Below are 21,138 nucleotides of genomic sequence, written 5' to 3'. Positions count from 1 at the left end.
TATTTTGTTATTATTAGTGGTGGTGGAAATGCTGGTCGAGCCGACCAGCGTTTCTTTACTTTCGGTTTCGTGGCGAGTCATGAGAATAACGCAGCTGAATTGCCGTTTATGGTCGGAACTACGACGGTATGTGATCGTCTTCGAACCTCTGACTTTAATTATTGATGAATGAAAACATGAGTCTGTCTTGCACCGGTCAAAGAATTTCACGGTGCGCGGAGGCTCATAAATGTAGTGTGAAAACGCTTCGCTTTTCCAAAACTCCTTGTTGTCCCTTTAAATAATTATTGTAACTCTGAGATCCATTGTTCAAGATTTTCTCAGGTCAGTGCACCAAAAGACAAGGTTGATGAATGACTTAAGTGGTGTAGCTTTTACTGTAGCACACTCAATCATAAATCACACAGAACACACGACAACCAGTGGTGGAGAGACTCCTCATATTCACTTTGAGGTGAAACCCATGTAGTATGTGTACACACTGGTTAAGTAAAAAAGGCCTTTACCCATATAGACATGTAAAATATGACAGACTGTAGGCTATATGCCCCTATAACGAGAGAAGTTAACATCACCTTCTATATTATTATATTATTTAATTATATTACATACATAGTCCTCTAGTTAGGGGTTGATTGGTTTTTGTGGTGGGAACCTTTAAAAACATGCACTTTAAAGTGACCACTCTAAATTACTGTATTGATGTGAGCAAATGATTTGAAGGCAGATGTTTCAACTTTTTTATTTTCTTTTTAACATGCTACTTCAGATTAATAGATGAAAAAGATCTTGATCCAACAGGTGTTGCAGCCCTGTCCTCTGGACAATGAAGACACTAGGGGGTGGTACAAGAAAGTTGCTCCTGTAATGAAGAAGGCAGGTGACAGGTGAGGTGCATTGGTGATGATGCAACGATTTGTGTTGATTCGTTTCCTTAAAGTGTGACTCTTGCTCACCTCCATGAATCCAGGCATGTCCTGTATGATCACCACTTTGTCGCTCTCCTCCTGCTGTCTCCTCCTCATCCTCCTCATCCTCCAGGCGCTGACTGCAATCAGCATAGCGACCACCAGCATGACTGTACCCACAGATGCTGCCACAGCTGTGATCACCGTGGGGTTATTAGCTTCTCCTTGTGGAGCGTCTTGGTCTCCAGCTCTCATTAGACTGGCAGCATCATGGGCTGCAGAGTGAGGCAGAGGCTGAGGCGCCAGCAGACTGGAGATATCTGAGGATGAGCAGACAACAATCATGATGGTTCAGAGGCAGGATACAGACAACAGTGAAATTAGGACAAGGTACAGTGTGTGGTGGTCCTCTCTAACAGACTTGTGTCTTCCATACCTTCCAGACTCAAGAGGAAGAAAGCATCATCTCCTTTGATGAATTTTCTGCTCCTCAATCTGCTGTGGGTGATGAATACACTTGTTCCAGTGCCTGGGCCTCGATAATAATAGCTGCCGTCTGGCTCAGTCACTTTAGAGCCAACTTTCTTTGGATTGTCCCAGTAGTACTCTGTACCTGAGAGAAACAGGATAATGTAATTCTGTGTCTGAATAAACTCAACAACTCACAGACAGTAGGATGATCAGTTGATAAAAGGTTTCTCCCCCCTTCTGTTACCATCCGAGGACATTTTGTTGGGATCAGTGGTGACCATTCGGTGCATGTTCATATGCTGTCTGATGTCAGACTGTTGATCCATGAGGGCCATGGTGGCCTGTTGCCATGGACACGGCCACTTGAGGCGGTGGTCATTGGGCCCTGAGGTCAGGTAGAAGTAGAGGGCCATGTATCCTGGACGATCACTTCTTCCATTTAGGTACACGCCTACCTACAGACACATGCAAAGAAGCATTAGGCACTTTTCTAAATGTAAATGGGTTTTGCCCTCTATAGTTCTGCTTGAACTATAACTCCACACAGTTTCATCATGTGGCATGTGAGGTACCGAGGTGAGGAAATGTGCATATTGACTTCAGGATCTCTTTGTAAATGATGTAGTTCTACTGGCTTAATCATAATGTGACCTCCAGACCTCACTGCAACAGTTTGCAGCCAAGTGTAAAGTATGAGAGGCCGTTTAGGAAATAATTCATATTTGCTCTCACACACACCACACACACACTACTATACTCTCTTACACACACACACACACACACACACACACACACACACTACTATACTCTAACACACTGCACACACTAGTATATTCTCTTACACACACTAGTATAGTCATACGCACACACTATTATACTCTTTTTTTTCAAAGGAGGTTAAATCGAAAGCAACTGGACTTAGTTATTGTCTAGGAAGACGTTTCACCTCTCATCCAAGAGGCTTCATCAGTTCATGTACGCAGCTGACCAGGCTGCGACTGGTCCAACTATCTGATGTGGAGACTCACTATTTATTTTTATTTATTTTCTTGTGTGGGCGTTCACAAGGGTGATGATGTCACTGGTTCCCTTTTGTGCTCCAAGTGCCAATGACAGTCGTTAAAATGACTGTCTTTGATGGAAGTTGGTTTCGACTTCGTTAGTGCCCTATGTTGTTATAACGACAGTCGTTGGAGTCACTTGCCACTTGTGAACAGTAGTTGTTCTTTGAGGCTAGATTGTTGAATCTCCTGGGAAGGGATGAAAGGGCAGCATTGTAAATTGGAGATAGGTGGTGTCTGAGACCTCCTCCCCTGTTGAGGGATGGTTTCTCTACTTTTACATAGATGGCTTCTTTAACTCCTCTTTCAAACCATCTGTCCTCTCTGTCGTTGGCACTTGGAGCACAAAAGGGAACCAGTGACATCATCACCCTTGTGAACGCCCACACAAGAGGTTAAATAGTGAGTCTCCACACCAGATAGTTGGACCAGTCCGAGCCTGGTCAGCTGCGTACATGAACTGATGAAGCCTCTTGGATGAGAGGTGAAACGTCTTCCTAGACAAATAACTAAGTCCAGTTGCTTTCGATTTAACCTCCTTTGAAATACTATGACCTAGACAAATGAGAATATGCACCGACTATTATACTCTCTTACACACACTATTATACTCTCTTACACACACTACTATACTCTCTTATACACACACTATTATACTCTCTTACACACACTACTATACTCTCTTACACACACTATTATACTCTCTTACACACACTACTATACTCTCTTACACACACTACTATACTCTCTTATACACACACTATTATACTCTCTTACACACACTACTATACTCTCTTACACACACTACTATACTCTCTTATACACACACTATTATACTCTCTTACACACACTACTATACTCTCTTATACACACACTATTATACTCTCTTACACACACTACTATACTCTCTTATACACACACTATTATACTCTCTTACACACACTACTATACTCTCGTATACACACACTACTATACTCTCTTAAACACACTACTATACTCTCTTATACACACATTATTATACTCTCTTATACACACACTATTATACTCTCTTACACACACACTACTATACTCTCTTATACACACAGTATTATACTCTCTTACACACACTACTATACTCTCTTACACACACTACTATACTCTCTTATACACACACTATTATACTCTCTTACACACACTACTATACTCTCTTATACACACATTATTATACTCTCTTACACACACTACTATACTCTCTTATACACACACTACTATACTCTCTTACACACACTACTATACTCTCTTATACACACACTACTATACTCTCTTATACACACTACTATACTCTCTTATACACACATTATTATACTCTCTTACACACACTATTATACTCTCTTACACACACTACTATACTCTCGTATACACACACTACTATACTCTCTTATACACACTACTATACTCTCTTATACACACATTATTATACTCTCTTATACACACACTATTATACTCTCTTACACACACATTATTATACTCTCTTACACACACTACTATACTCTCTTACACACACTACTATACTCTCTTACACACACTATTATACTCTCTTACACACACTACTATACTCTCTTACACACACTATTATACTCTCTTACACACACTATTATACTCTCTTACACACACTATTATACTCTCTTACACACACTACTATACTCTCGTATACACACACTACTATACTCTCTTATACACACACTATTATACTCTCTTACACACACTATTATACTCTCTTACACACACTACTATACTCTCTTATACACACTACTATACTCTCTTATACACACACTACTATACTCTCTTATACACACACTACTATACTCTCTTATACACACATTATTATACTCTCTTACACACACTACTATACTCTCTTATACACACACTATTATACTCTCTTACACACACTACTATACTCTCTTATACACACATTATTATACTCTCTTACACACACTACTATACTCTCTTACACACACTACTATACTCTTATACACACACTATTATACTCTCTTACACGCACTACTATACTCTCTTACACACACTATTATACTCTCTTACACACACTACTATACTCTCTTATACACACACTACTATACTCTCTTATACACACACTACTATACTCTCTTACACACACTACTATACTCTCTTATACACACACTACTATACTCTCTTACACACACTATTATACTCTCTTTCCTAAACGGCCTCTCATAGTAAAGCATCAGAGTACGTAGCATTACAGATTATGTTCAATCACTACTTTAATGGATTTTTTTGATTTAATCTTCTATGTGTTGAGTAGAATGGAATTATGAATGTGACATTTGAATTATTATTATCATTTTATATATCATATACCATTGTCTGACCACTAAAAAAATGCATGCTTTCTGTGCTGTACTTGATGAAAACTTAAAATAAGGATGTTGAAAAAAAAAAAAAAAAGGACATTTACCTGGAAGGAGTAACCTGCTGGAGACAGAAAGCGAGGGCTGTACAGTTTCTCTTCGGTTGGTGTGGTGGCCATCAAGCCGGTGATGTTGCGGATGTGCCAGATGTGCTGAGGGCACTTTGTGGACGAAAGGTTAATGTCATCCAGAGAGAAGCCCCCTTTTGATGGACCCTTTCCCCTCACACCCTCAAAAACCACTCGGGCCTTTTGTGTCACATTCAGATCGACATTGTGCAGTTCCCAGGATCCCATGGGGCCACCTGTGACAGACAGATGACATCATCGATTTTCCAACCAGATAATAAGAGGAGCTTTTGTCCATGGGCCTTTCAGTTTATGGTGAACAGTAAAAAGTGGAGCAGTCTTAATGCTTGCTGTGTGGAAGCTGCCTTGACCTGCTTCTTTGTTTTGTTGTTTTCTGTCTCATAAAATCATCTGCTGTTGTAATGGTACTGCTCATAGAGCCTTTAGTTAATCCAATATGTCACTCATCTTGTTATTTCACATTATTTCTGTCCTCATTTCTGAGTATTTGTGAGTATTATTTTATTTCAATTTTCCATTTGGATATAACATACATGTCCTTGCACTGTACAATTTATCTTGCACTGATCATCATTATCATCATCATCATCATCATAGTTTGTATTATTTTTCTACATAGTTTTATATTATTTATTCTACACCTCTTGATATTGATGCTGCTGCACATGTACTTTTAATTGCCCCTTGTTGATAAATAAAGTCTTGAAATTCAAATTGAAAGTTACCTGAAATGGCCTTGAAGAGCCTCATTTTACCGTTGGGGTTAGCCTTGTCGTACTCTCTCACCCAGATATTGAGAACATCATCAGCTGCCCCGGTGTTATAGAGGAAGAACTGCAGACACTGGGCGCCAGGTTTGGGGTCAAGCCAACGACTTTCCAGAAACGTCCGCGTACCCGGTTCAGCAACAGCTGTGCTGAAGTGCATGAAGTAGCCATTGCCTGTGCACAACATCCAAAATGACAGTTGTATTTAACAGTTTGTCATATTATAGGAAAGAAGTCATTTTGGTTCTGCACTCCCATAAATGTTAAATAATTAACACTGTGTTAGGGTTTTGTTTTTTCCCTATAGTGTTTCCCTCTACCCTGTCCTTCTGTATCCTGTCTGCATTTCCCTGTGTGTGTGTGTGTTTGTGCACATGCAGCTGTTCCCTGTTCATCCTCCACTGGACCTCCTGACACACCTGCAGTTCATCTTCACTGCCTGCCACTCCCACCACCTGCAGCTTAGGGACCACAGTCTCTCACTCCACTCTCCACCAGTTTGTTCTAAATCCTCTTATGGTAAACTGCTCAGCTCCCTTTCCTTGTGTGTGTTTTCTCGGTTGTGCTTGTTCCTGTTTTGTTTTTTTACCTGTTGTTTCTTCTCTCCGTCTGCAGCCCTGCCTTTGCCTCACCCAACCTGCTTCACCATCTTCCCTCCCTGGTTTTTGCCCATAGCTTGGTGTTTCCCCAGCCATGGTAATTCACAATCCCGCTTCACTTTTTCTCGTCACCATTTTAAAAAAAAAATAAAGTCACTTAACCTGCCTCTGCCTCCCTGGCTGCCTTTGGGTATTTAATCTGTTTTTTGGCTTCATCTTAACACACTGACTATGTTTCATTTCTACATTTGTGATGAGAAATGATCTATGATAGGCTACAGTGTGTCATACAGGTGATAGACTGTGCTGCTGTTTATCCAGCAGATAACAGAGCATATCTAATAGATAGAACATATCACTACTAACAGTATTAATAAAGCACTTTCATGTTTATCTTGAACCATCAAACAATATCAGCATGATCGCTGGTCTGTCAGGGATTTTTGTGTTTTTCAGACACTGCACCAAGTCCACGCAACTATGAAATCAGATAAGATGCAGTAATATTTATAATCGTGTGTGTTATTCAAGCAGTGTGTTTTTATATTCTGCTCAGTAGTGTATTCTGACTTTATTTCTGTGTACTTTTGATTCACGGTTTTAACATATAAACAATTCAAAATGTCAAAAAGTTCTCCCACCCAGCCTGGTTCCAGTATCGTTCTTACCCTTGTGTTTTCTGGAACCACTCCTGCTTTGTGTGTAAATTATGATAATAACTGCAAACTTACTTTTTTACTTTAATAAAAAAACTTCATGTAACTACTGACGACAAATGTTTCTGTTTCTGCAGCTCACTTCTGACACGTCATCAGTTCACGATCACATTTTTAAGTAGTTTGAAAAATCATAATGTATCAACATTTTTCACAACTTTGTCAAGGGCCCATGGCCCCGAGGGCACCCGAACAGAAAGGTTTATATAATGTGATTACTTGAGTGAATGCACTCGGTCAGTCAAAAACACTGGCAAGATGACATGCATTTGTTGAGTGACGATCACCTTTGCATTGCCCCATGTTGGTGAAGTCAGTCTGAGGTCCTCCACTCACAGAACTTTGTTGTTCCCACTTTGCCTTCCCAGGACCTTGAATCATGCCACAGATGTTCTCCTCCTCAAAGTTGCAGCTGTCCACAAAGTTAGATGATTTAGCTGTAGAGAGGCAACAGTGAACAAGTTTATCGAGCACATAAATTGCTTTTATCTTGTTTCATTTGATTTACTCATTACAGTTCATGATCCTGGAAAATGAATAAAGTGCATATATTTTTCCGCAAATGATAATAGATTCATTGTACGAATCCTTTCTATGCGTTTTAAAGCTAATAATACTATTAAAGTGAGAGACTGACGGCACTGCAGTGAAAAAATGTATCCTAACTGGAAATCTGAAAATTCTCCATCAACTAGACACTGGATTAATGAGCTTGTGTCTTACTGCACGCCTGAAAAGATATTATATAATGTGAGAGGGAAGCATGCAGCCTTTGAAAAAATCTGGGGCCCCTTCATAGACATTCTGCCTTCACTGGACTTCGCTGATAACGATGGTGCGACTCTTCCTGAATCAGCTTCAAATTAGCCCTCTGTGATCCTTCCTGTATAAATTTGCTCATTGATGTATTTATTGTGAGTAGTGCGCTGATTCATATATATATGAATGTGTACAGAAGGGTTTATGTATAAATTATGGACGGTGTAAGTATGTAAATGAAAGGAAATTGAGAACCATACAAGGGAAGAGGGTGGGAAAGGGTCATGTGAAATTTTTTATTTTGTTTAGATTTCATATATTTTATTTTTTATTATTATTATTTTTTCTTTTCTTATTATCTCTTCTGATGTTTAGAAATCATCCTTGTGGTGTATTTGTAAAATTATGTACAGTACGTTCTCTCTGTAAAATACGATCTATCTCATTAACAAACTGTAGATGCTTGCTATGCACCATAAACATCCTGTAAGAGATTCTGTTAATAAAAAACAAATCTTTAAAAAAAAAAAAAGTGAGAGACTGACAAGAATGAACAAGGTGTTAAATTGCATTGCCCACAGCTTAATAAGTAAAGAGTTTTATTGCAGTAAGCAAAAGTCTGATCATGCATTTATGGCTAAACCATTCTGCAACTTCACTATTAGGGCCAAGATTATTGCCCAAGATCATCGATACATACCGGCACCTGTTTACACCACATAGACTCTGACCCCTCTAATAAATCTGCCAGGTTATTATGAGACTACAATAATCTCATGAGGTGATTAATTTAGTTCACACACACTCAAATGACCCCCCAGTGTAGGTTCATTTTGCCCATTTACTGAAGATCATGTATGCATTGAAGGCAAACAGTTTCAAAAGGGTGTATGTAAAAAAGCTGTTAACTCCTTCAAGAATGATGAGATGACTTACTGCAGTTGTAAAGACGATTGAGTTTGGTGAGGTCACCAGCACTGAACCCCATCCTCTGACCAATCACATCACTGAACTGGGGGATCTTGGTTACGATGGTGGGCTCAGATCCGATGTTGAAGGATGTCTTACTGTAATGCATCACAGAGCCGTAGTCATAGGGAACGCCCAGAGCACTGGACTCTGTGTCATCACGTTTTCTGAAGTTGTGCTCTTTCCCTGCAAAAGACATTTAAAGAATATAAGGAATTCAGTCTTTGTTTTTGGTTTGACCAGTATGGATGAAGCACCAGGCGTCGGTCAAAAAATATATTCAGAGGCTTCAGAAGCATAAAGAGAAACATGCAGGACAGGACAGTTTCTGTACATCTCTTGATTCAATGGTGTTACTGCTGTAATTCAAGGTCTTACCAGGTTCAATGCGATCCCATATGATGTTGACATAATCATCACGGTCAACTCTGGACTGCTCATGCCAGAAGCCAAGAGCATGCAGGAACTCGTGCTCAACAGTTCCAAGGCGATCACAGTTTCTACCAATGGACAGACGCTGCTTTCCCACATACTGCTTTCCCACAGAGGAGGAGCATCTACACAGAATGGAGGGAACATGCAAGGTTGTCCAGTCAAAGCTCTGGACAGTGGAACAACATTCATGTCCTATTTTAGTATGAGGGTAATGATTATTGTGAGTATAAGCCTAAAACTTGAGTTACATACAGTATAAACCTACAGTATACTATACTGAATTAAGAATGTAGCCTATCTTATTGTGCCTCTTGGAATAAGATGAGGTGGAGAATTTGTTTTCAGTTCTCTACAGTTCCAGGTGTGTATTTGGTCTGGTTTGTCTGAAACAGATCACAGCAGTTAAAAACTTTACTCACCCGCTGCCTTTGTACACTGAGATGTAGTTCTTTTCTCCTTTCCATGGTGCGAAGTCAATGCAGGTCTTCAGTCTGTACTGGTCAAACGCTTTCAGGATCACTCCTTTGGCATTCATGTCTACATGTTGCAAAAATGCAGGACAGAAAAATGTGAAGAAATGTGATGATTTGATGTATCCAACCATTATGAGTGCTGTGAACGGATGTCTCAGTGTCTTACCCAGACTGTCCTCTAGGTAGTAGGGGATGGTGGTTGGCCAGCGGTACTTATCACCTTTGATGGAGTTTCTGCTGGATGTCTGATGACGATGAAGAATGAAACAGAGAAGAAACACTTCGGTAACACTTTATTTGACGCCTATCTCTATAACGCATTATAACCAGACTTATAATGCAGTTATAGCGCTATATAACTATAGTTATAAACACTCATAAGTGATCATAATCCTTTACAACACACTATAAAGCATTTTATCATGACTTATAAGGTCAGGTATTATAATACGCTATAACTGTTCGTAACTGGCTGACGATGCCCACATCGATAATGCATTATAAATATAGTTATAATGTGTTATAATTGGGTTATAGATGTGTATAACTATCATTATAAACACTCATAAATCATCATAAGACTTTATAACAATAAGCATAACACATCATAGAGCATTTCATAATGGCTATAATACTTGACCTAATTTCATAAGGTCAAGTATTATAATAGAGTTATAACGCTCTATAATGTGTTATGCTTATTGTTATAAAGTCTTATGATAATTTGCATTGTCAGCAAGTTAACAATTATAACGCATTATAATACCTGACCTTATAAGTCAAGATAAAATGCTTTATAGAGTGTTATAACTATTGTTATAAAGCAGTATGATCATTTATGAGTGTTTATAATTATAGTTATACAGTACTATAACTACATTATAACTCATTTTTAGTATGGTTATAGTGCGTTATAGAGATAGGCGTCAAATAAAGTGTTACCAAAACTTCAAATTTAGATGTGCTTCAAAACAATGAGGGCTACCTTTACCATGTTTAAGCTTGTACCATTCCTGTCGCAGCCGGGAGAAAACTCAGTAGTATATTTTGTTTTCGGTTGGTTGGTTGTTTTAACAAATTAGATTGTTTCAGAATTGGATCAGTCCATTTCTTGCTTCTATATTGTAATTATTCAGTGTATTTTTAGGTAAACTCACTAATATTGCCCATATTACCCAACTTCAGTGTTACTGTTTCAATGTAGAATTATGTTTGTGTTTGAACAAAAGTTTTTCAAGAAAACAAGAATCCTTGTTTTGTACCCTGGGTAATGGTTTTGTCTCCAATAGGTCAGTCTACCTCTCAAAAGGGAATTACTCTCTACGGACTGCAAATTATGAATTACATATTTTTCTGTGCACAAACATCTGATCATGCTTCCAGGATGCCAGATACCAACAGGCAGTGGATGAACAGTGTTAAATAGTATCTGCATCTGAGTCCTTGATGTTTGTGCCAACTTACTTCCTCCAGTTCGATGTCTCCTTCCAGCAGATCCAGCCCAGCCGCTGCAAAGGACAAGGAAACTCTTCAGAAACTAAGACACAACACACAACAGAACAAAATATATAAAAAAAGAGTTATCAAACCTTCATTGATGTTGAAGATGTCCCAGTCATGGCCTTCATCAACATCAGTTTCTGCAACCAAAAAAAAAATAAAAAATTAAGAACAAGAACACTGTATCAGAAACTGAGGTAAGACATTATCTCATTGGTTTTATGACCTGTCCCACCTCCAGTATCAGACTGTCATCGTGCAGATGTGTGGACATGATACATATATATATATATATTTATCATATATCAGTTTTAAAAGCACATTTAGTCTTGGACCTGAATGCTTGAATTCAACTTCAGTCAGTATTCATACTTTTATGTCAGAGAGTTTGAGCTTTTCTAGTTTTCTTGGAAGTATACTATACTACAGGACTATTCAAATTTCTTGCTCTGTGGGACATTTGAACCTAATTATACATTTGACACAACATGACATCACATCTTCAACACTGTTATTTTGTCACAATGGAAAATTACTGTATGGTGCTCTAGTGTGCTCACAAAGCAAAACCAATAATTTCTAAGTCCGTAACTGATGCAAACCCTCATCATATGATTGGACTCACCTGTTTCTCCTGTTAGTTTGGCTGCTGCCTGTAAAATAAATCCAATGCACAACAATTGAATTTAAAACTGAAGTAAGTGACATCCTGTCTATCAACACAGTGAAACAATGGCTATATTTTGCATCACAAACAACACAGAATGCAACGTTACAGTTACATACCAAGCCCAGGCCAAAGAGCACGATCAGAAACCTGAGTGACATGGTTCCAGCCACACACACGCATGCAGTGTGGGTTGAACCTCGTCCAGCCTCTGTGTGACTGAGGGAAACTATGGCTTTATTTTTTATATATATACAGAAGAAGAACGCAGCTGTCCACGTAACATTCACATGATCCAAACATTTTTATGACTTCTGTTGGGGTTAGATTACATGGCTGCTTAATTAATCATTAATAGTTATCTTATCTAAGTATTCTAATAACACTAATAAACAATGGTGCAGTTCGTTTGGAAAGATTAAAACATTCAGACCTAATTCAGATCTGTCATGAAGGTACAACCAGCATTAGCAACGTACATGGATGTCATTTAAAAACATCATGAATCATAAAATCAATAACATTTATTTTCAACTACTGAACAGTTGAAAGCAGTGGTAGTCGGACTGTGAGGACTAGGCTACTGTTGTTAAAGTTTAACAGGAGAATAGATTGTGGGTGTTTCCTGATCATGAGGCACTCTGAACAGTTATATTGAGTATGCTGCGTCTCTGTGGCTGCTGTTTGTACTACACCCATCAGTTCTGTTTCCTAGATTAATGACAATATAGACTTCAAGACATTTGTCATTATTTTGACCCTACCAAAGTTAGTTATAAAGAATGAATTTCACTCCAAGTGAATTATATTACAATTAAAAAAAGGTGTTAAGTAACCACCTTTTTCAACTGATAGATAATTTGTACGTAAATGTATTTTAAACTATAGATTATTATAAGTAAGTAGTATAAGTAATATAAGATATTATAAGTGCTATTGAAGTCTCATTGTGGAACTCAGCATTAATGTAAACTGTTAAAATGTGATATAATTTCCACCTGTTAAAGTGAATATGTAGTAAGTTACCAAAAATGTCACCCTAAATGTGTTGCATTTCTGTGGTAGGGGAGAGTGGGGTAATGTGAGACACCGGGTAATGTAAGACACCCCCTGTATCTAGGCAACGGAATACATTTTTGGTCATTCTGACCATTATGTTTTCAAGCCCCTCCCATTTCCTCATGATGCTGTGGAAAGCATGTTTTTTTCACAAAAATATGATTTTTGCCTGTAAAAGTAAATTTTCTTGGTGTCAATTTAATCAACTGTTGTGCCAAAGCAAATTGATTCAGGTAGAAAAACTTATATGATACATGATGATGAACTACCAACACATAAAACCATGTGATGATGCTGGCTGAAAATTAGCCTAAATTTCTAAGAGAGGTCGTTTTTTCTAAAATGGGGGTGTTGGGGTAAAGTGAGAGAAATGCTGCGGGGTAAAGTGAGACCATGGATGTATTATAATAAATCCAAGAGTGAGACACTGTGAGCACACCATACACAAAGATTTACACTAGAATCTCATCCCCCAAGCCAGAAATCTCGCGTGATCAAACATGATCTGTAGCCACACTGCTTTGTTATGCTAGGTGCTCTTCAGTCAGCTCGCTTATTTGACTCCCTGATGAAGGCTAGATGCCGAAACGTGTCGGAGTTTTTAATTGTCATGTTGACCATGCCATAATTTAATAAAGGCATTTTATAGGTAAGAGAGTGCCTTGGAATTTTTCTTTTGTTTTCTTTTGTTTTCTCAGCTCGCTTATTTATTGGTTACATTCAATTTTAGTCACATTCAACTTTGTCGGCTCCCCCCACATAAAAGAGGACTTTTGATCGAAATGTTCACAATTGTCGGGACCTACAATCTGACCCCCAGACTATCTAACTGGTTCTATCTGTCATTTGAATGTTAATTAAAACATTTTTTGTTGTATTTGATTTTGTTCTTGAGTCACTTTGTGTTGAGAAAAAAAAGTGCTTAATTGACCAATCCCCATGATTCTGTTACTAGTCCGACATTAGTTCTGGGATGTGTGGTTGTCAAGCTAGCTGTCAGGACTCTAACTGTTACAACCTGTGTTCTTATGGTAGTTTCAGAGTGGAAAAAGTAAGTGGAGCTGGGGTAAAGTGAGACACAAGACCACTTTTTATATATATATATATATATTTATATCATATTTTCACTGTCCTTCGTCCTGAATACATTCTGATAATTTCCATTGCAAACATCCTGAATTAATGGGAAATTTATAAACTTTGAATCATTTTAGCTTGCTTAGAGGGGAGCAAATGTAAAAAATGTCTCACTTTACCCCACTCTCCCCCTACAGAGCTCCCAGGACTTGGATAATGTTTTTTCATGATATGTGACCACAACAAATCAGTCTGTTAAATCACAGGAACAATTAATTAGAATATTTTTTTTTTTTTATTGTCTTTTTAACATGCAACTACATATACACTGCAGCAGATGATAGATGAAAAATAAAGATGATAGATGAAAAAGATTAAGGTAGCAACCTGGTGAAACAGTTGTTGTAGCCATTTAATAATGCACCTTGTCCTCTGGGCAGTGAGGATGTTTCTGCTTGGTGAGAGGACGTTGTTCCTGTAATGCAAAGGACAGTTGAGGTGCACTGATGCTAATGAAGCACAACTAATTATTGCCAGCCTAAATTGCAGTGATGTGATTTGCGTTGATCCTTAATAGTGTGACTCTTGCTCACCTCCATGAATCCAGGCATGTCCTGTATGATCGCTACTTTATCGCTCTCCTGCTGTCTCCTCCTCATCATCCAGGCGCTGACTGCAATCAGCATAGCAACCACCAGCATGACTGCACCCACAGATGCTGCCACAGCTGTGATCACCGTGGGGTTATTAGCTTCTCCTTGTGGAGCGTCTTGGTCTCCAGCTCTCATTAGACTGGCAGCATCATGGGCTGCAGAGTGAGGCAGAGGCTGAGGCGCCAGCAGACTGGAGATATCTGAGGACAAACAGACAACAATCATGATGGTTCAGAGGCAGGATGAAACTTGGATATAAAGTATAGTTTGGGGTATCCTGGTCCTCTCTAACAGACTTGTGTCTTCCATACCTTCCAGACTCAAGAGGAAGAAAGCATCACACCCTTTGATGAATTTTCTGCTCCTCAATCTGCTGTGGGTGATGAATAAACTTGTTCCAAAGCCTGGGCCTCGATAATAATAGCTGCCGCCTGGCTCAGTCACTTTAGAGCCAACTTTCTTTGGATTGTCCCAGTAGTACTCTGTACCTGAGAGAAACAGGATAATGTAATTCTGTGTCTGAATAAACTCAACAACTCACAGACAGTAGGATGATCAGTTGATAGAAAGATAGTCAAGCATGCTTCACCACAACTTCTCTCCTAATTTGTTACCATCAAGTTGGTTGGGATCAGTGGTGACCATATGGTGCATATTCATTTGCTGTCTGATGTCAGACTGTTGATCCATGAGGGCCATGGTGGCCTGTTGCCATGGACACGGCCACTTGAGGCGGTGGTCATTGGGCCCTGAGGTCAGGTAGAAGTAGATGGCCATGTATCCTGGATTACCACTTATTCCATTTAGGTACACGCCTACCTACAGACACATGCAAAGAAGCATTACACTTTAACTTTTTACTTTTCTAAATGTAAATGACAACAATCAAGCTCCTTCCTGAAGCCAGACCTTGGAAGGGACTTCAGCAGTGAACTTCAGCCTTGCAGACCCTGAACTGACTGACAGGGATGGTCTGGGGGTTAGTGTGATGCAGATTGTGCAGCAAATTAATCTATATTTCTGCCTGAGGAATTCAACTCTCCAAGCAATTTGGCCACCAGAAACACCAATCATAAGGTAGTTTATAAGTGTATTATGTACCAGGGCACCAATGGTGATGAAATTTGAGGTCCTATAATCAGATATGCCTATATAAATGATTTAGACACTCAGAAGAAGAAGAAGAGAGGGGCCCAGAGAGGTCAACTGATCACCACTTGGTGGTCTGTTGGATCATGAGGTACCGAGGTGAGGAAATGTGCATATTGAGAACTTCAGAAACTCTTTGTAAATGATGTAGTTCTACTGGCTTAATCATAATGTGACCTCCAGAATTCACTGCAACAGTTTGCAGCCAAGTGTAAAGCATCAGAGAGAGCCAGCATCCCAAAATCTGAAGCCATGGTTCTCAGCTTGTTCCATGCACCTGCTGTCCAAGTGAAGGATTTGAAGTATGCCGTTCATTCATCCTTTAATTGATTTTCTCGTAGTCTTTTTTTCATGTGTTGAGTAAAATTGAATGATATCATATAACATTGTCTTATTATCTGTGCTGTACTTGATTAAGGATGTTGAAAAAAAGAGGACATTTACCTGGAAGGAGTAACCTGCTGGAGACAGAAAGCGAGGGCTGTACAGTTTCTTTCCTTTTGGTGTGGTGGCCATCAAGCCGGTGATGTTGCGGATGTGCCAGATGTGCTGAGGGCACTTTGTGGACGACAGGTTAATGTCATCCAGAGAGAAGCCCCCTTTTGATGGACCCTTTCCCCTCACACCCTCAAAAACCACTCGGGCCCTTTTTTTCACATTCAGATCAACATTATGCGGTTCCCAGGATCCCATGGGGCCTCCTGTATCAGGCAGAAAACATCATAGATAATAATCACTAGCCTATTGATCAAAAGCTTATTATAGGAGAAAGTGTCGTCCTATAGCCTGTGTGGGCTTTTCAGTTTGTTGAATAGTGAAAACTCAAGCAGTCTCTGCCTCATAAAATCATCTGCTACTGTAATGACGCTACTCATGGAGTGTTTAGTTAATCCAATATGTCACTAATCACATTATTTTATATGTTACCTGAAATGGTCTTGAAGAGCCTCATTTTACCGTTGGGGTTAGCCTTGTCGTACTCTCTCACCCAGATATTGAGAACATCATCAGCTGCCCCGGTGTTATAGAGGAAGAACTGCAGACACTGGGCGCCAGGTTTGGGGTCAAGCCAACGACTTTCCAGAAACGCCCGTGTACCAGATTTGGTAAAAGCTGTGCTGAAGTGCATGAAGTAGCCTTTGCCTGTGCACAACAGCCAAAAAAACTGTGATATTTATTCTCAACAGGTTGTCATATTATATGAAACAAGTCATTTTGTGCATGATCTGATTGTCAAATGACTGACAAAATATACTTGTATTCACCTTTGCATTGCCCCATGTTGGTGAAGTCAGTCTGAGGCCCTCCTTTCACACACGAGCGTCTTTCCCACTTTGCCTTCCCAGGACCTGGAATCATGCCACAGATGTTCTCCTCCTCAAAGTTACAGCTGTCCACAAAGGTAGATGACCTAGCTGTGGAGAGGGAACAGTTCAGAGGGAACAAATTCATTGAGGGACTTCAGTACAATGCATTTTTTATTACTTTTATCTTGGAAAGCTTTTCAAATGCATATTCTTTGTCAAATATCCCATCCATCCATCCATCCATCCATCCATCCATCCATCCGTCCATCCATCCATCCGTCCATCCATCCATCCGTCCATCCATCCATCCATCCATCCATCCATCCATCCATCCATCCATCCATCCATCCCTCTCCCCTACAACACTTTCCAGGCTCCACCCCTAGGAGCCTGAGGTCAAGCCACATCACAAAATTAAAAAATAGGGCAGGGCCTAATTTTATAGAGGGCAGTCATAGTCAGTCTGCTCTCTCTCTCTCTGTTCGTTTATACATCCATACACACACACACACACACACACACACACACACACACACACACACACACACACATATTGTCTCTATTTGTTACCGAATCACTTTGCACTTTATCTCTTTATTTGTTTCTCATTTCTGTTCATTTTGCTCATATAACATTAATTATGTATGCACTTTGTCACACACACACACACACACACACACACACACACACACACACACACACACACACACACACACACACACACACACACACACACACACACACACACACACACACACACACACACACACACACACACACACACACACACACACACACACACACACACACACACACTACATCCCTGGCATGCAGCATGTTCTTTCCTTTTGATTAGTTTTAGTTTAGTAACAAAGTACTTATTTTTCCCTGGCCAGCTGTGTGGTCTCTCTCCTTTACTGCAATCTCCAAGCCAGGCTGTAAAAATAGAGTGCTTCTTCTCTCTCATACACACATAAACACTTGTGATACATTTGAAGCAAAGTGGGGTTCAGTTTGTTGGCCAAAGGCAGTACAACATGGGTACAACTGAGAACTGAACCACCTACCATGATCCACAGGCTTTAAGTGCCCTGCAACACATTAAACAGTGTATTCTAATCATATGGATCACAGTTAACCAGATGTTTTCTCATCTGAAACTTGATGGTTTGTCCAGTGAATGTGTTCTGATGTGTTCTGTACAAAATGACAAGGTGAGATGACTTACTGCAGTTGTAAAGACGATTGAGTTTGGTGAGGTCACCAGCACTGAACCCCATCCTCTGACCAATCACGTCACTGAACTGGGGGATCTTGGTTACGATGGTGGGCTCAGAGCCTTTGCTGAAGGCCGTCTTAGGGTAGTGCATCACAGAGTTGTAGTCATAGGGAACGCCCAGAGCACTGGAGTCATTGTGTTTGTCGAAGTTGTGCTCTTTCTCTGCAAACATAAAAATAATGCCAAGAACTCACTCTTTGTTTTGACAAATAAAGATGAAGCAACAGTTGTCAGTAAGAAAAATCTGATCTATTCAGATGCTTGACAAGGTGTTACTAGGTTCAATGCGATTCCACATGATGTTGACGTAATCATCACGGTCAACTCTGGACTGCTCATGCCAGAAGCCAAGAGCATGCAGGAACTCGTGCTCAACAGTTCCAAGGCGATCACAGCCTTCACCAATGGACAGCTGCTGCTTTCCCACGTGCTGGTTGCCTACAGAGGAGTAGCATCTGCACAGAATGAAGACAGTGACGCCTTTCACATTGCACATGTTTGAATGTTTGTTGATTGTAGCATTATTAACATGGATGAATGCTGTATTGATGCTATATGGGACGTCGAGGCTTCGAAGTGTGTGACAACCTGCATTTCTCCTGTGGAGCTGATACTGACCTGTGTATCATTTCAGATACAGTATATGGCACAACTGATGAAATGTTGCATTTTCATCTCTGGCCTGTGCTTTTGGTGAAGGTTTGAATGACGGAACGATTGCGACATATGAGAAATGGATCCTAAAAGAACACTTTGGTTGCATTTCTTCCAATGAAGTACATGTATGATGGTATAATATCATTGCATATGTGTTGATTGTTTTTTTTTTTTACTGTAGCATAGTGACTATAAAAGTATACTTAGAGTAAAGATATGATTTCCCTGTCTGAGACAGATCACAGCAGTTAATGAATTTAACTCACCCCTTGTCTTTGAACACTGAGATGTAGTTCTTTTCTCCTTTCCATGGTGTGAAGTCAAAACAGGTCTTCAGTCTGTACTGGTCAAAGGCCTTCAGGATCACTCCCTTTGCATTCATGTCTACATGTAGGACAAGAGAACATGAAGGAATGAACTGATTTGATACATGAATGTGTGTTTCTGTAACACGGTGTCTTACCCAGACTTTTCTCCAGGTAGTAGGGAATGGTTGTTGGCCAGCGGTACTTATCACCTAATCTGATGTTTCTGCTAAATGCCTGACAATAATGAAGAAAACAAGATATGAAAAGGCTTTAGGTCTATGAGCACAGCTTTTTTTATGCTAATAAATGATCATTATTTAGACATGTAATTTATGATTGGCTGTTTTTTCACCAATATGTGTCTACACTAACTTACGTCTTCCTGTTTGATGTCTCCCTCCAGCAGATCCAGCCCAGCCGCTTCAAAGGACAATGAAACTCTTCAGAATCAAAGACACAACAGAAGACAGAACAGACAGAACAAAACAGAAATAAAGAGCCTTCAAACCTTGGTTGATTTCAAAGATGTCCCAGTCATGGCCCTCATTAACATCAATTTCTGCAAATGAAAAATTGATAATTATGAGATTATATTTCGCTGTATTTCACTTTATTGTAAAAAACCAAAACACTGTATCAGAATCTGAGATAGAACATTATTACTCATTACTCATGTGGGTTCTCTCTAGGTTCTCTGGCTTCCTCTCATAGTTCAAAGACATGTACATGAAGTCAATTGGTCATTCTTAGAACTGCTCATGGGTGTAAATGTGTGAATGTCTCTATGTCGACCCTGTGATAGACGGGTGACCTGTTCAGGGGCAGGGTGTACACCACCCTCACCCACACTATGTAAGTATTCCCGAGCTAATTGAGAACAGAAGCGAGCAGCATAAAGTAATGCTAATGACTAAACAATAAGCTCTAAATACACTGACTTTGACTTGAGTGTAATTGTACCTCAATCTGATTAACATCCTCTTACAGTTAACTGAAACAAAACCTCATCACATGGTCTGACTCACCTGTTTCTCCTGTTAGTTTGGCTGTTGCCTGTAAAAAAAAAAACAGAAAGGAAGAAAAAAAAGCCAAAAGCACAACATTTTAAAGAATAAAATGAAGAAATGTTTTAATTTTACATTGAATTAAGTGGCGTCCTGACTGTCAACACAACAGCGAAACAATGGCTATATTTCGTACAATGCAACACAGAATGCTATGTTATAGTTACGTACCAAACCCAGGCAAAACAGCAGGATCAGAAACCTGAGTGACATGGCTTCAGTCACACACACACATGCAGTAGCAGAGGAGTGTGGGTTCAACCATGTCCAGCCTCTGTTAGTCTGAGGAGAAGCTGTGGCTTTTTATACAGATGAATAACACTGCTGTGTGTAATATTCATGTGGTCTGAACATTGCACTGACAACATTAACAGTTTTGGTTTCATTTCAGGTGAATTTCCTCATGTCTAAACATACCATTGCCCAACGGTTTAAAGTGGACTTCTAAAAGCGACATATTGGATACAGATAAATGTTTTAGATTAACTAATGTAGACATCATCTCCTTTTGCTCATTTGGCTGATATTTATTCACAAAATGCTACACTGGCTGGTTCAATAAAATGGGTATTTGTTATTTATCTAACTGACAGCCCATACTCATTCACTTTACACAATTCATGCCACAATAAATGGTAAACATCTTCCAAGTATATTTTAATTTAAAATCAGATCTTTATTGAAATGTAATCTGTCTTAGATTTTGTTAACATATTGTATATCATTCAGTCCCAAATAACAG

General features: G+C 39.5%; 2 protein-coding genes across 3 annotated transcripts; both read right to left on the bottom strand.

Annotated features, from left to right (window-relative positions):
• Positions 1-730: 730 nt before the first annotated feature.
• LOC146988462 (meprin A subunit beta-like) lies at positions 731-20,660 on the bottom strand. Of its 2 annotated transcripts, XM_085773826.1 has the most exons (16): positions 20,599-20,660; positions 11,963-11,993; positions 11,802-11,829; positions 11,266-11,316; positions 11,141-11,184; positions 9,843-9,921; positions 9,623-9,740; positions 9,147-9,325; positions 8,736-8,954; positions 7,328-7,477; positions 5,684-5,899; positions 4,917-5,173; positions 1,624-1,834; positions 1,345-1,521; positions 957-1,228; positions 731-862 (listed from the first exon to the last, which is right to left on the bottom strand). In XM_085773826.1, exons 1-16 carry the CDS (start codon positions 20,607-20,609, stop codon positions 836-838), a joined length of 2,070 nt encoding a protein of 689 aa, XP_085629952.1. In that variant the 5' UTR covers positions 20,610-20,660; the 3' UTR covers positions 731-835. The 2 variants fall into 2 exon arrangements, with proteins under 2 accessions (XP_085629952.1, XP_085629953.1); XM_085773827.1 differs by lacking the exon at positions 20,599-20,660 and having other exon boundaries at positions 11,963-12,022.
• LOC146988461 (meprin A subunit beta-like) lies at positions 14,175-20,846 on the bottom strand. The gene is made up of 15 exons (XM_085773824.1): positions 20,568-20,846; positions 20,358-20,385; positions 19,841-19,891; positions 19,709-19,752; positions 19,488-19,566; positions 19,291-19,408; positions 18,644-18,822; positions 18,317-18,529; positions 17,047-17,196; positions 16,709-16,924; positions 16,226-16,482; positions 15,247-15,451; positions 14,944-15,120; positions 14,573-14,832; positions 14,175-14,454 (listed from the first exon to the last, which is right to left on the bottom strand). Exons 1-15 carry the CDS (start codon positions 20,607-20,609, stop codon positions 14,392-14,394), a joined length of 2,082 nt encoding a protein of 693 aa, XP_085629950.1. The 5' UTR covers positions 20,610-20,846; the 3' UTR covers positions 14,175-14,391.
• Positions 20,847-21,138: the final 292 nt, after the last annotated feature.

This window comes from Trachurus japonicus, chromosome 4 (genome assembly GCF_045865225.1).
Source record: "Trachurus japonicus isolate A0001 chromosome 4, Traja_1.0".
NCBI classification, from domain to species: domain Eukaryota; kingdom Metazoa; phylum Chordata; class Actinopteri; order Carangiformes; family Carangidae; genus Trachurus; species Trachurus japonicus.
The sequence above is the reverse complement of the archived record's forward strand: the minus strand, read 5'-3'. Positions and strand labels throughout refer to the sequence as shown.

Excerpts from the sequence above, each read along its gene's own strand:
- LOC146988462 (XM_085773826.1), bottom strand. Across the intron at positions 5,900-7,327 it reads CAACATGGGGCAATGCAAAG|GCAATGGCTACTTCATGCAC; the intron begins GTGATCGTCACT and ends TGTTGTGCACAG. Across the intron at positions 1,229-1,344 it reads CTTCCTCTTGAGTCTGGAAG|ATATCTCCAGTCTGCTGGCG; the intron begins GTATGGAAGACA and ends GCTCATCCTCAG.
- LOC146988461 (XM_085773824.1), bottom strand. The coding sequence starts at position 20,609 with ATGTCACTCAGGTTTCTGATCCTGCTGTTTTGCCTGGGTTTG. Across the intron at positions 16,925-17,046 it reads CAACATGGGGCAATGCAAAG|GCAAAGGCTACTTCATGCAC; the intron begins GTGAATACAAGT and ends TGTTGTGCACAG. Across the intron at positions 14,833-14,943 it reads CTTCCTCTTGAGTCTGGAAG|ATATCTCCAGTCTGCTGGCG; the intron begins GTATGGAAGACA and ends GTTTGTCCTCAG.